This window comes from Mytilus edulis, chromosome 2, assembly GCF_963676685.1.
Source record: "Mytilus edulis chromosome 2, xbMytEdul2.2, whole genome shotgun sequence".
NCBI lineage: Eukaryota > Metazoa > Mollusca > Bivalvia > Mytilida > Mytilidae > Mytilus > Mytilus edulis.
The window spans coordinates 101784473-101800041 of record NC_092345.1 but is presented as its reverse complement, the minus strand read 5'-3'; the positions used below and the strand labels follow the sequence as shown (position 1 = coordinate 101800041).

The 15569-nt window shown below is 32.3% G+C and overlaps 2 protein-coding genes across 4 annotated transcripts in view; one reads left to right on the top strand and one right to left on the bottom strand.

Moving 5' to 3' along the window:
* LOC139513733 (coiled-coil domain-containing protein 34-like) overlaps window positions 1-15569 on the bottom strand; it is a 30327-nt gene that overhangs the window by 2279 nt on the left and 12479 nt on the right. Inside the window, exons 4-5 of one of the 3 annotated variants that reach the window (XM_071302488.1) lie at window positions 9931-9948; window positions 2168-2842 (exon numbers count right to left, since the gene is read on the bottom strand). In XM_071302488.1, the coding sequence (XP_071158589.1) occupies window positions 2697-2842; window positions 9931-9948 (164 nt within the window). In that variant the 3' untranslated portion in view covers window positions 2168-2696. The remainder of the gene's footprint in view (window positions 1-2167; window positions 2843-9930; window positions 9949-15569) is intronic. The other 2 variants (XM_071302491.1, XM_071302490.1) reach the window with 2 other exon arrangements.
* LOC139513728 (mRNA export factor GLE1-like) lies at window positions 4931-12340 on the top strand. The gene is made up of 12 exons (XM_071302483.1): window positions 4931-5035; window positions 5887-6317; window positions 6531-6731; window positions 6962-7063; window positions 7288-7656; window positions 7925-8097; window positions 8370-8500; window positions 9130-9249; window positions 9533-9687; window positions 10271-10471; window positions 10800-10898; window positions 11504-12340. Exons 2-12 carry the CDS (start codon window positions 5889-5891, stop codon window positions 11705-11707), a joined length of 2184 nt encoding a protein of 727 aa, XP_071158584.1. The 5' UTR covers window positions 4931-5035; window positions 5887-5888; the 3' UTR covers window positions 11708-12340.

Sequence of the window (15569 nt, the reverse complement as noted above, 5' to 3'; positions counted from 1 at the left end):
ATCACAGGACACATTTTTTAAACTAGATACCCAAAAGGTGATTGTGGCCAAGTTTGGATTCATTTGGCCCAGTAGTTTCAGAGGAGAAGATTTTTGTAAAAGATTACAAAGATTTACGAAAAATGGTTAAAAATTGACTATAAAGGGCAATAACTCCTAAAGGAGACAACTGACCATTTCGGTTATGTAGACTTATTTGTAAATCTTGCTTTGCTGAACATTATTGCTGTTTACAGTTTAACTCTATCTATAATAATATTCAAGATAATAACCAAAAACAGTAAAATTTTCTTAAAATTACCAATTTAGGGGCAGCAACCCAACCACGGGTTGTCCGATTCATCTGAAAATTTCAGGGCAGATAGATCTTGACCTGATAAATAATGTTCCCCCTGTTAGATTTGCTCTAAATGCTTTGGTTTTTGAGTTATAAGCCAAAAACTGCATTTTCCCCCTATGTTCTATTTTTAGCCATGGTGGCCATCTTGGTTCGTTGGCCGGGTCACCGGACACATTTTTTAAACTAGATACCCCAATGATGATTTTGGCCAAGTTTGGTTTAATTTGGCCCAGTAGTTTCAGAGGAGATTTTTGTAAAAGTTAACGACGACGGACGACGACGCCGGACGCCGGACGCAAAGTGATGGGAAAAGCTCACTTGGCCCTTTGGGCCAGGTGAGCTAAAAAGGGGTTGCCAGAATTTTTTTTTCAGCATTTAATCAAAAAGAGTTAAATACCTAAGGAAGGGATTGTCCAAAAATACTAACTTTCACATTTTAGGCGGTTCATGTACATTTTGTATATATTTATTTTTCTCAACTTAATGTGTATTTATAAGGTATATTTAGGAATTAAAGGTATTGGATACTTTTTTATGCATTTTTTAACCAGTTGAGCATTTTACAGAATTGTTGGTTTAAACTTTCCTGAAAAAAAAACACCTTAAATTTGCTAATTATTTTGCATGAAAGTTTTATTTATTGAAAGGGACTCATAGTTTTCCATTTTATTTTTCTAATAGTCTCATTGTTAAAACAACAGCTTGGGTAAGGGATTCGTTGTTTACCCTTATACACAAACAACATATTAACTATGTACTTGGTAAAAGTTATTAATTAATATAAAATATTATTACAAATATTATTGGATGCCGAATTTTCTTCAAAAAGGTGCCGATTTGACTACAGTAGATGCCGATTTAACCAGGTGCCGAGTTGACTTGTACATTTCAAATCCTCTGCGATCGTTTGCGGTATTTTCTTGAGAAACCCTGTTTTCGATCATCAAACAGAAGTAGAAACTGCTTGAAAATGATTCTAGAACGCTTCATGATTGTTAAAGTAAGTTTAATTCACTTACAAAACAATTTTGAAACTTGCGATGTTTCAACAGGAAGTTTAAAAAGCACGCGTAAAGAAGAAATTAACCGATGAGAGTCGAAATCCGTACATGACAGATTTCACTTTAATACGACTTTGAAAATGAAATAGTTCCTTCCTTTTGTAGAACAGTCTTTAATATACCTATCACATTAATGTTTGAAGGGTCTTAAGCTTATACAAACCATTTAAGTCGGCATGAAACACCAAAACGGAATGAACAATAACCGATTACGTTTTGTAGTTTACAAATTCTAAATGCATTGAAAAGAAACGAGAAATTTTGTAATGAAAGGTTTAGTTTTATATTTATCACTTTTAATTTGATATTAAATAGAAATAACTTATTAATATGGATGAGTTAAAATTATTAGTTTGAAAAATGATGAAAGCGCCCTCTACAATATCAATAACAAAGATGGCTAAACGTAAACAAACCACCTCGCCGCGAATATTGAACTTGTTCTCTTATTTCTTGCTTATTGTACTCTATAGTCCGCACCCCCACTGGAAGGTACAATTTTGGAGAATAAAACCGCGGACTATACAAGCCTTTCTATGGACAGGTCAACATTTTTGTTGTAAATAAAATAAAGTATGTAAACTGGTTCCCGTCCGACTACAACACTTTGTTCGAGTGTATCGGAATACAAGCAGATACCAGTTAGTTTGTAAAATAGTAAATATGAAACCGAATGCGGTAGGCGGAGGCAATAATCGACTTCCTGTTGTTCTGGTCAATGGTATTGGAACAATGCCGCTGACGCGTCATTTTCCAAAAATCCTACACCACTACTCTGTAATACCAGTGAACCTTTGAACTTGGAAAATCTACATTTTACTTATTACACTGTCTTGCTTTCACTGCCTTGATTTATAATCTTATGAATAAATCCTATATAATAATTTCACTTAATCTTAAGAAAGAAACATATTGGACTAGAATCCTATTTTTCCGAAGTAGTTTTACAACTAATATGGAATCACATTACTACAAAGTCTCTTTTAAAATTAAAATTAAAGCTAGTATATTTCCCACACTTGTATTATGTTATATTGTACACTAACAAATCAGTAACCTATTATAATGTTGTAAAGAATCACTCTAATTAGATCATGATCCTCACATCTTCAGCAACTATGTCTTATTGAAGATACAAGTTCCAGCCTTACACAGAAAAACTCGAGGAAACAATATTAAGAGTATAGTATAGTATACTCCTAACCGGGGATGTTCTCTTAGAATTCAAAGACACTTTGAAAATGCTGGAACAATAAATAAATAATACTAGTTTAAAATATTAAACAAACTTTCAGTTACAAATATTTTTCAGGCTTCCACACATATCGTTTTGTTTTGGGTCTGACTTTTTTCTCTTGTTTCTGTCTTGGAATAGGTATTGGTTGCCATGGTAATGGATTGTAGAATGTTGGCACTGGATATGCATTAGTGTCATGGTAACCTGAAATTACAATATATCATTAGTTTAATATACTAATAGTGGTCTGATATCTACATCTATTGACTAGCTGTAAATGTTCTTTGCAAAAAATATTTGTTGAGTTTAATAGTATATTTATGGATTTGACCAATAGTATAATAGTTTCTTATTTTCTAATTCCAAGGGTTTCATAATCCATGATGTAATTGTACTCTGCTGCCATTATACCTAACAAGAGTGCACACGCTGAAATGTCTCGCCTTCTATACTAATCATTGATATTATGTTGATAGTCCTAAGTATAAAGCTAAGCTTTATTACAACTGTCACATAAACTTAACATTAACCAAGATAACTAAACAAAGACAAATGAACCTTGAAAAAGAGGTCCTGGTCAGATGAACCATGCCAGGCAGACAGGTACAGCTAACAATGCTTCTATACAACATATATAGTTGACACATTACTTATAGTTTAAGAAAAATAGACCAAAACACAAAAACTTAACACTGTGCAATGAACCGTGAAAATGAGGTCACGGTTAAATAAAACCTGCTCGACTGACATAAAGATCATAAAATATTTCCATACACCAATAGCATTAGATAAAGAGACCAAAACTCAAAAACTTAACTTTGACCACTGAACCATGAAAATGAGGTCAAGGTCACATGACATCTGCTCGCTAGAAATGTACACTTAACAAACATTCCATACAACAAATATAGTAGACCTATTGCATATGGTATGAGAAAAACAGACCAAAACACAAAAATTTAACTATAACCACTGAACCATGAAAATGAGGTCAAGGTCAGATGACACCTGCCAGTTGGACATGTACACCTTACAGTCCTTCCATACACCGAATATACTAGCCCTATTGCTTATAGTATCTGAGATATGGACTTGACCACCAAAACTTAACCTTGTTCACTGATCCATGAAATGAGGTCGAGGTCAAGTGAAAACTGTCTGACAGACACGAGGACCTTGCAAGGTACGCACATATCAAATATAGTTATCCTATTACTTATAATAAGAGAGAATTTAACATTACAAAAAATTTGAACTTTTTTTTCAAGTGGTCACTGAACCATGAAAATGAGGTCAAGGACATTGGACATGTGACTGACGGAAACTTCGTAACATGAAGCATCTATATACAAAGTATGAAGCATCCAGGTCTTCCACCTTCTAAAATATAAAGCTTTTAAGAAGTGAGCTAACGCCGCCGCCGCCGCCGCCGCCAGATCACAATCCCTATGTCGAGCTTTCTGCAACAAAAGTTGCAGGCTCGACAATAATCACATTTACTAATCAATTTATACATCTCAGCTTTTCAGTGATTCAGTCTTACAAAAACTTGGGGAGAAAAAAATCCAAGCTATTTTGTCAAAGCACTAGCCAAAATGCTTTTCACTTATAGACAACTAATTCTATTCAATAACCAACTCCAATCCCTTTTCCCAGCTTATTTTTTCATAATGAAAAGTCTTATTATTATTTTTCACAACTTTTCCTCATTATCACACACCTACAGTTTGAGATTTACCCTTTCATTTAGAAAAAAAAACTAAAATACATTTTTATCTTTAAATGCACTATAGCTTTTAGAGCAAACTGTCAGATTACAGTGCCAGTCAGACTCTGTCAGAGTATCCTGTTAGTGTTTACTGAACTTCCAAGTATAGTAAATAATAACAAGAAAGTGATGAAAATTATCTATGTGTTACATTCTTTAGAAAGTAGAAATTTATCAGATGAAAAACAAACTGTTCAAATAAGGGTTTAGTTTTCAAAATTCTGTTGAATATTAAAATTTGGTTATTGCAACTAATAATTTTTGAACAGCAAAGCTTTCATATTTTTGTACACCACTTACAATATTTAAAATAAACAATAATTATCTAATGAAATGCTACATATAAGCTGTAATACATAAATATAAATTTGATTAAAAAAAAATATCCCATTATTAATATCCTTTCTCATGTTAATATGTCTATTCAAAGACTTACAGGCCTTTTCATATTCAATTAAAATAAATACTATTTACAGGTAAATTTAAAAGGCTTTTAAATGACTTGAATCTCCCACTGTGGCCCCATTGATCACCAAGGTAAACAATCTACTTGACAACCTTACACCTGTCTGATCAGGTAAATTGTTGATGAACATTGGATTACACTAAACACCTATTGTTTATAACAGGTAATCATAGATTATACTTGATCTTTATGGGTGATTGGTTATAGGGGTAATGCATATATATTTCATTTTGGAAACATGAGCAGGTTTTTATGTAAATAGGCAATGCAATAATAGGGGGAGTTTTGAATAATTATGAATATTTTAACAGATAGTTTATACATTATGTATAGTTTATCTTTAGTTAGATAAAATATATTTCAGTACAATTATTTCTCTTCATTAAATGAAATTTATAGGTTCTGAAAACATATAACAACATTTTTGTGTCAATTAGAAATTACTTAGTTATGTTTCAATGACATCTGAATGGCCTAGGATTATATATCAAATCTTTCAATTTTTATTCATACCGGTAAAAAGAAAAAGGGACCTGAAGATGAGAATTAATGTAGTTTTTAAAATTTGTAATGCTATTTTTCATATTTTCAATTACTATCCATTTTCTACAATAATTTTCTATAACTTACAAACACTGGAAAACCCCCTTCATCAATAAAAAGAAACCAACAGCAACAAAAGAACAAAAAAAACCAAACAAACATAACAAATAATCAAAAACCAACAAAAAATACATATAGTAATATATATATATATATCTGTTTATCAAATTGCAATGCTTGGAAGGAATGTCTTTCTAGTTAGATACAGTGTACTAGATCTGACTGTATATCGTTTATTTTATGCAAAGGAAACATCAAAACCATTTTAATATCAAAACTCTATAAAATAATATCAACAATCCACTCTTACAATTATATGTCCAAATCTTTAAAGTCTTCAAATATACTGTCTAAAGGTTTAAAATGGAATACTGGTGAAAAAATGATCATGAATTTTATAACTATTTTCAGAAATGGCAGACTTTGAAACAAGTAAACTTTATCAAGCCATAAAGGATAAAAATATCAACGATGTGAAAGAACTATTAAACAAGGGAGAGAACTCATCCGTCAGAAATACAGACGGGTCAACCTATCTCCATGCAGCTGTTCAATTAGGAGTACCAGTTGATATTTTTAAACTTCTGTTAGAGAAAGTTGATATTTCAATTCGAGGTAGTGATGGACAGACAGTAGCTGATCTTATCTCTACATGTAACTATTCAGATGAAGCTGAGACAGCCCTGAATCTTCACGTTAAGGAACTTATCTTGAAAGGTGATATGGACCAACTAGAAAAGCTGTGTTTGTCTGGATGGCAAGTCTGGCCTGTTACGATTGAAGAGGCTAAAGCTGTGTCAGAAGATCTAGAAGGTTTTATGTCTAAACTGCCTGAATTTCAGGTAAATATGTCCCCTGCAATTTTATTTATACAATTTTCTTAAAGACTTTAGTCAAAAAAGGAAAATATTACCAAACTCATATAGCTTAAATTGTGCGTAAATTCACTCATACAATATATATACAATATATATCTTTGAATAAGTAACAACATTTAAAAATCTGCAACTTGCATTCACTTCTTACAAGTATAATGAGAGACCTTCTAATTGCAGGAAAAGATAAAGCAAGTACATGAGGCCGTTGAACAGGAAAAAGTCAGAGAGCTCAAAAATTTACTTGATAGAAAGAAATTATTAGAGGCTGCAGACAAAACTGGATTACCTCCCTTCCAGAAAGCTGTTGTTTTGACTCAAATGGATGTAGTACATGAAATGGTCAAAGAATTTAAAGATGCAATAAATTTCAAAGATGGGGTAAGTGTATGGCTTAAATATATCAAAATCTCTAAATTCTTTAGTGTCATATGCTTTTGATATTTTGATATTTAACCTTTTGAATCAATCAATGGGAGATAATTCATTTTGATGTCTTATAAAGTGATAGAACTTAAAACAATGATCTAATATTATAGATGTTTTTTAAGTTTGATTTAAATTTGAATGATCAATGTAAATGACTGATATGACGATGATTATATTAACAGATGGGAAGAACACCATTTCATTACGCAGGAGGGAAACATGATGGTGGACATATGTATGAACTTCTAAAGGAGGCTGGAGGGGATGAAACTATCAAAGATATTGTAAGTTTACAGTGTGTGCACACCATTAAATCAATGTTGATTCAATTAGCAATATTCTATATTCTTTCCATTGTTTCCTGTGATAATACATTGCACCAAAATCTGTCTTTCTTTCCCACTGCAAGTAAATTTCTTAATCATTTTAGCAAATTTCAGGATGAAAATAAACTATTTGTGTTTTCTTAGAATTCAGAGTGAAACTGATGATTTGTATGTAATTTCAGAATGGCTGCACACCAAAAGATTACTATGATGATCCAATGAAAATTGGAGTTGTAGCTTTGAAGGAAAAACTCAAAGAATCCTTGGATAGTGCTGTTGATACAACAGACATGACAGAGGAAAAAACAGAAACCTCAGAGAAAAGTTGTGGCAGCGCCAGAAATTATCGTCGCATATATGTTTCTCAAGATACCAGGCCACGTACTGGCACCAAACCAACAACAATTGATGGAAAATATGTAGCCGAGCATTTAGGATCAGCATTAACATTTGCTTTGGCTGAGTTGGCTGAGAAACGACCAAAAGATCCCATTGAGTATTTATCAAAGTGGCTATATAAATACAGAGAGAATATGGACCATAACATGCAGGTAATACAGATTAAATCATCAGGAAACATACATTGTATACTAGATCTAATATTCCCTTTCTCAGCTGCAAATCTAAGTGGTAATTTCTGTCTCTTTTATTGCTATATATATGGTAATTTATGCTCATTTGCATTGTATCGTAATTAAACATATCTTATACTGCCATGGTAATTTTGGCTGACTAGTGCTGAATTACATGCATATCCTTTACTGCAATGTTAATTTTTTGCTGATTTATGCTGTATCAGAAACATATTTTGTATTTCAGCAAGAAGCTCTAATTGAAAATTTAAAACAAGCTGAGGAAGAGAAAGTCTTGGAGGCAGAAAGGAAGGAAAGGATAAAGACAGAACAGAAACAACTTGAAGAAGAAGAAAGACAAAGGAAAATAAAAGAAGAGGAAGAGAAAAAGAAGAAGGAACAAGAGGAGCTCCAAAGAAAGTAAGTATTGCGATTCGTAGTTATTGGAGTATGAGATATGTTGTTGTATGTATTGAAATATCTTGAGTTATATTTGTTCACGTAAACTTTTCGGGGGAAATAAACGTTTTTGAAGATATAGAATATAGTTTGTTTTTTTTAGGGGGTAGGAGGGAGTAAGAAAATCATGCAAAGTCTGACATATATAATAAGCAGCTGTAGTAGAGTTTTATCTCCCAGTACTTTCTTGTATGTAAGTTAATATATCTTAATGTCAATGTTTTACACTACAGAGCTAAGGAAGCAGCTTTGGCACAACGACCCAATCTTGAGACTGTGACAGAGGAAGGGGAGGAAGAAACTCCAAGTAAAGAAAAAGACAGTAAAGGACAGACAGAGTTACACAGATTGGCAGCTCAGGAAGGTAAAATTATCTCCCTTGATACTTTTGGATATCTCCCAATTATGTTGTAGGAGGATATTATTTACAGCCATTTTGGTTACACACATGAAGAATAATTCTCCCAATAAAATGTGACTTGACAAACATACATGTATATTCCCCAGAAGTTTACACAATGCACGAGGGTACCAGTCTATTTTTTTCTGTCAGTCATGAGTTATGCATCATATATTGTACATTTCACAACTACAAAAGCAACTAAATACAATAGCTGGTAAATCTATCAGAAAAAGGAGACACATTATTAAAGATTTCCAATATTACATTACACATACTTTGTGCTGTAATATAAATTATGGAGATGTGGTAACATCTATCCCTCAGAGACCAAACAACTCAAATGTTAGCAACTATAGGTGACCATAATGCCTTCAACAATGGGCAAAACACATACTGCACAGCTAAGTATATAAAATGATTACAATGTTATTTTTATTCTATATCTAAAACATGGAAAACTGCTCCACATGACCAAACAATTTTATTTTAAACCTATCCAGCTTTAGGATTAAAAAAGAAAAATATGTACTACATGTAGTATAATAAAAATTTATACTGCATCACTTCATGTTATCATTTACTTGTACTAGGTGCTGACATGAGAACATTGATTAACATGGGATATAGTATTGCTGAACGTGATGCTGATCAAAAGACAGCTAGGGATATAGCTGAGGTGGCTGGAATCACAGATAATGTACAGGCTATAGGTTGGTACATTTGTATACATGTGTATACATTTAGTCATTTATGAAAATATACCATTTTTACCAAATCAGAAAAACCAATTTAGAATTGTTATTGGGATACACTAATTTAAAATACACTGAACTTATAACCTTTTTTATGCCCCAATCCTTTATTGCAATGACTGTGAAAACAAGATTGTTTTAACTTTGATATATATTGTGGGTTATGAAATAGCTGAAATGTTATTGGTGATATATTAACTTGATGAATACACATATCAATCTTTTTAATTGTATATTGTAGATAATTATGTAAGAGATCTGTTAAAGGAAGAGAATGTTGATGAATTAGAACAATTAGTGTTAGAAGGATATGACAAACTGGAATCTATTCTGGAATCTATCACTGACCAATCAGAGGACTTAAAACAATTTACTTCTTCTCTACCAGACTATATGGTGAGTTAAATGTTTTTATTAAACAGGAAAACTCTATATTTTAAATTTATCTTTGATTGATTGATTGTTGGTTATTTTTTATCATACTGCCTGCCTCAGGAATAGACATCTTGAAATAAAGACATTTCTAAATTGAATTTAACCTTGTGCATACACTTCAATCTATATAATATTGTGGAAAATAATGTCTAGCTAAAGGGATTGTGACTATATATATATATCCTAGCTATGTAGATACCTTACCTTCGATTATATAATCTCCTACAAAAGTTGGAAAATAATTAAGGATTCATTGTCCAGCCAGATATTTATTTAGTACATTAATCATTTCGTCTAAAATAGTTTCTGCTTTAACTTTGCGTATGTTGAAAACTAAAAATAATTTCTGTCAGGACGGTCATTTGAAAATTCACAATGAGAAATGCATGTCAGAGGTAAATTAAATTGTTTTATCTATTACTAATGTTACGTATAATTTGATTTTTGTGAGAGAAAAAAAGAGAAAAGGACTGCCCAGCCCCTTAAAACTATCTATAAATTTATGGTACATGTAAATAGTGAAATATATGTTGTCATTTTTCAGAAAAAAATACAGGAAGTTTTCTCAGTTGTACAAAAGGGTGTTTTACGAGATGTTCAACAAACCTTAGAACGTAAAAAATTAGCTACAGCTAGGGACAACATGGGTCGATGTCCGTTACATATAGCAGTGCTAACAGAAAATAATGATGTCGTAGAATATATAGCAAAGTCTTTCCCTGCTACAGTCAAATGTAAAGATCATGTAAGTCACTTAGTCATTATTATTACTAGTTAGTCAATGTTAGTCCAATGCAAAGCCTATCATCTTTGTGTTTATAAACAATCTCTAGTAACATGAGTAAGTCATTTTTCATAAAAAAAAATTCCTCCTTACATGATTGTACACAGGAGAAAACCTGTACTGCATCTCTAACTTTACATTTTAATTTTAAATATCTGAATTATTCCTCTGCTACAGACAATATTTTTCTCATATCAAGTTAAATTTCAGTAATATGGACAAGACATGTACATATGGCCATTCAATGAATATTAGACTTTTATGACTTGTGGTTTTTATCTTTCTCAAGATGAACAGAACACCCTTACATTATGCTATGGGATTAAACAATGAAGATTTAGTAACATTACTACTGGCCAATGATGCAGATACAACAGTCAAAGATGTGGTATGTAGAATTATCAATAAAATCTTGTTGACTGAACTGAAAGATACTAAGGAAACAATCAAAAACCTTATGTCAAATAAAAACAAACAAAAACCTTATGTCAAATAAAAACAAACAAAAACCTTATGTCAAATAAAAACAAACAAAAACCTTGTGTCAAATAAAAACAAACAAAAACCTTATGTCAAATAAAAACAAACAAAAACCTTATGTCAAATAAAAACCAAACAACATGGTGACAAATCAACAAAATACTAGGCAAAAATTTAGATTGATCATTTATCCCCAACTTGGATTGAAATCAATGCTCACAAAGGGTAAACAGTTTCTGCTCCACAATTCTATTTTGTAATAAGTCACATTCTATGATGTCAGGAAAAGAGGAGCTTATTTAACACATACATCTCTTATTTTACTAAAATGAAAATATAGAAATTAAGTAACCAATTCATTCAGTTACACATGTACAAGTATCTCAACTCCTTATAGAAATTAAATTGTCCATTAGATATATACAGAAAAGTTCAAATTATAACTTTATATATATCATGTAGTCTTCTTTTTGAAGATTTACCAAATTCATTATATTTCTGGTTTTTTTTCAGTTAAAAAGAACACCTTCCGATTATCGTGAGCATTCTGATGTCATTAAGGATATGAAAGATAAGTTGTCACCACCATCAGTTCAACAGGAATCTGATGGAAAAGAGGAAACTCAGCAACAAGAGCTCTCTACACAACAGGAAGTTCAGGGAGGGGAGACTACTCAACAAGAACAACAACCTACACAGCAAGCTGTTGAATCATAAAACTTCAAACATACAGAACATACTTACAACGATATTATAATTTGAACATAACTTTGTCTAATGCTTTGCATTTAATACAACTAATTGTGTTCTTGCATAAAGTAGAAGGGTATATTATATTCATTAATACTATATTTAGGGTTGTCATACACAACCACGACAGAAAGGAAATTGATAACTGTTTTAAGTTAGAACTTTTTCTTATCCTGAGATAAATGTGATAGCTTACTTAACTGAAATCTATTCTTTGTTTTGATGTTTGCTATTTTTTTTTAAAAGTAATTTTTATCTAGAGTTTTTACATTTACATGTACATGATGTATATCATATTGAATACGATGCATGTCACAAATGATAACATATATTTTTACACCTACATACAATTAACTACAGCAAAGTGAAGTGCAATGTTAACTTGAATATTTGTATTAACTTCTAGTTTAAAATTTCATATTCAATTCTTATCTTAACTACTGCAATACTTTTAAATGGTTCTAATTGTTTTATACACTCTTTGTTACTTATATACATTTTGTACCTGTTGTAGCTCACTTTTATAAAGCCTTTTAGATTTTTCTTTATATTGATGTTATATAGTTATTTATTTCTTATTTTAAATAAAATTAAAGGATTTTTTTTTCAAATGAAGTATATGGTAACGATCAGTTACTAAAGGAGATGTGGAAATTTCCTTTAGTTACATAGAAAAAATAGACTGTGACTGTCATGTTTAAAAATGGTAAACAGATTCTACATGAACACGGAACCTGTAGTATAAACAAAATCAGAATGTGACAAAAACACTGAACCTAGGGTACAAACAAAATCCCAATAGGACATACACATTGAACCTGCGGTACAAACAAAATAACAATAGGACATACCGGTACACACTGAACCTGCAGTACAAACAAAATCACAATAGGACATACACATTGAACCTGCGGTACAAACAAAATTACAATAGGGCATACCGGTACACACTGAACCTGCAGTACAAACAAAATCGGAATGTGACAAAAGCACTGAACTTGTAGTACTAAGTTAACAAGGCCTGAACCTGTGTACAGTCAAAATCAGAATCAGACATGAACATGTACAGTTCTCATGGTACTAGTGAACCTGTGGCATGAAAAAAATCAGATTCTGACATTAACACAGAACATGTACATGCAATAAAATCAAAATCATAATATGATATACATTGAATCTGGGGTATAATCAATTAACTGACATAAACATTGAACTATGGGTAAATCAAAATAACTATCTGTAATGAAAACTAAACCTGTGGTACAATCAATATCAAAATCAGACATGAACACTGAACTTGTGGTACAAACAACCTAGAAATGGACATTAACACTGAACTTGTGGTACAAACAACCTAGAAATGGACATGAACACTGAACTTGTGGTACAAACAACCTAGAAATGGACATGAACACTGAACATGTGGTACAAACAACCTAGAAATGGACATGAAATGGACATGAACACTGAACATGTGGTACAAACAACCTAGAAATGGACATGAACACTGAACATGTGGTACAAACAACCTAGAAATGGACATGAACACTGAACTTGTGGTACAAACAACCTAAAAATGGACATGAACACTGAACTTGTGGTACAAACAACCTAGAAATGGACATGAACACTGAACTTGTGGTACAAACAACCTAGAAATGGACATGAACACTGAACTTGTGGTACAAACAACCTAGAAATGGACATGAACACTGAACTTGTGGTACAAACAACCTAGAAATGGACATGCATGAACACTGAACTTGTGGTACAAACAACCTAGAAATGGACATGAACACTGAACATGTGGTACAAACAACCTAGAAATGGACATGAACACTGAACATGTGGTACAAACAACCTAGAAATGGACATGAACACTGAACATGTGGTACAAACAACCTAGAAATGGACATGAACACTGAACATGTGGTACAAACAACCTAGAAATGGACATGAACATTGAACTTGTGGTACAAACAACCTAGAAATGGACATGAACACTGAACTTGTGGTACAAACAACCTAGAAATGGACATGAACACTGAACTTGTGGTACAAACAAACTAAAATGGACACGAACACTGAACTTGTGGTACAAACAAACTAAAATGGACATGATCACTGAACTTGTGGTACAAACAAACTAAAATGGACACGAACACTGAACTTGTGGTACAAACAAACTAAAATGGACATTAACACTGAACTTGTGGTACAAACAACCTAGAAATGGACATGAACACTGAACTTGTGGTTCAAACAACCTAGAAATGAACACTGAACTTGTGGTACAAACAAACTAGAAATGAACATGAACACTAACTTGTGGTACAAACAAACTAAAATGGACATGAACACTGAACTTGTGGTACAAACAACCTAGAAATGGACATGAACACTGAACTTGTGGTACAAACAACCTAGAAATGGACATGAACACTGAACTTGTGGTACAAACAACCTAGAAATGGACATGAACACTGAACTTGTGGTACAAACAACCTAGAAATGGACATGAACACTGAACTTGTGGTACAAACAAACTAAAATGGACATGAACACTGAACTTGTGGTACAAACAACCTAGAAATGGACATAAACACTGAACTTGTGGTACAAACAAACTAGAAATTGACATGAACACTGAACTTGAGGTACAAACAACCTAGAAATTGACATGAACACTGAACTTGTGGTACAAACAAACTAAAATGTACATTTTCAACTTTGATTTTTATTCATTTGATAATTATTAATTTTTTGTGTCAACATTATTGCTGTTAAAATAAGTAAACTTCTACATATGCTTATGTACAATGCATTCTCTAATTCTTCGTCAATTTATCCCTTTCTGCACCCATTGTATAAAAAAATTTAATCAATTTGTGGTTCGTTTGATCTCAGTACTTCATTGGTTAAAATCCGATTATGACGTCTAATTTTCTTGCTTTCCTCTGAAATTCCTATTGTGACGGCATGAAAAAAGGTGACCATGTCTGATGACGTCACATAGAAAGAACACATCTTTTTGCAGATCATTGGAAAAGAAGGAATAAGTTTGCCTGCATAATGTTAGAAAATCATTAGAGAAACAGATTCTACCACCAAATCTCGTGCAATACGATATTTATCCACTCTCGACAGTTAAATTTTAAATATTTAAAACGCTCGGGCAAACCTCGCGTTTTAAATTTGAAAATTTAACTGTCTCGAGTGGATAAATATCGTATTACACTCGATGCAGTGGTAAAATATATATTAACACAACCATCAATTTCAGCAGATTTTATCCAATTACAATAACTCAATTAATGCATTGCTTCATAAACTCCTTTAACTTTTATAATCTTTCCAATGATCAGTAATCAAAGTAAAAATGAAAATAGAAGTCAAATTACCTTAAAACAAGAATGTGTCAATATTTAGTACACGACTGCCCCACTTGCACTATCATTTTCTATGATCTGTGGACCGTGAAAACTCTAATTTGGCATTAAAATTAGAAAGATCATATCATTGGGAACAATTATACTAAGCATTTGTAAGTTTTAAGCTGTTCAGACTTCAATTTCATCAAACACTACCTTGACCAAAAACTTTAACCTGAAGCAGGACAGACAGACAACGAATGGTTGAACGGACAGACGAACGAACAGATAGACGAACAAATGAAGGGAAGGAGGTGTGGGGCATAGAAATTGAAGTTTTGGTCCTAAGTTCTAGTAATCATGGTAATTGTACAAGTCTGGTAATCTTTCAGATTATCCATAAAATGAGGACACCCACCCCAGATTCAAAATCATGATCCAGGAAATCTGTTCACGAC

Coding starts and splice junctions, on each gene's coding strand:
- LOC139513728 (XM_071302483.1), top strand. CDS start 5,889: ATGGCAGACTTTGAAACAAGTAAACTTTATCAAGCCATAAAGGATAAA. Junction 6,732..6,961: donor CAATAAATTTCAAAGATGGG/GTAAGTGTATGG, acceptor TTATATTAACAG/ATGGGAAGAACACCATTTCA. Junction 9,688..10,270: donor CTTCTCTACCAGACTATATG/GTGAGTTAAATG, acceptor GTCATTTTTCAG/AAAAAAATACAGGAAGTTTT.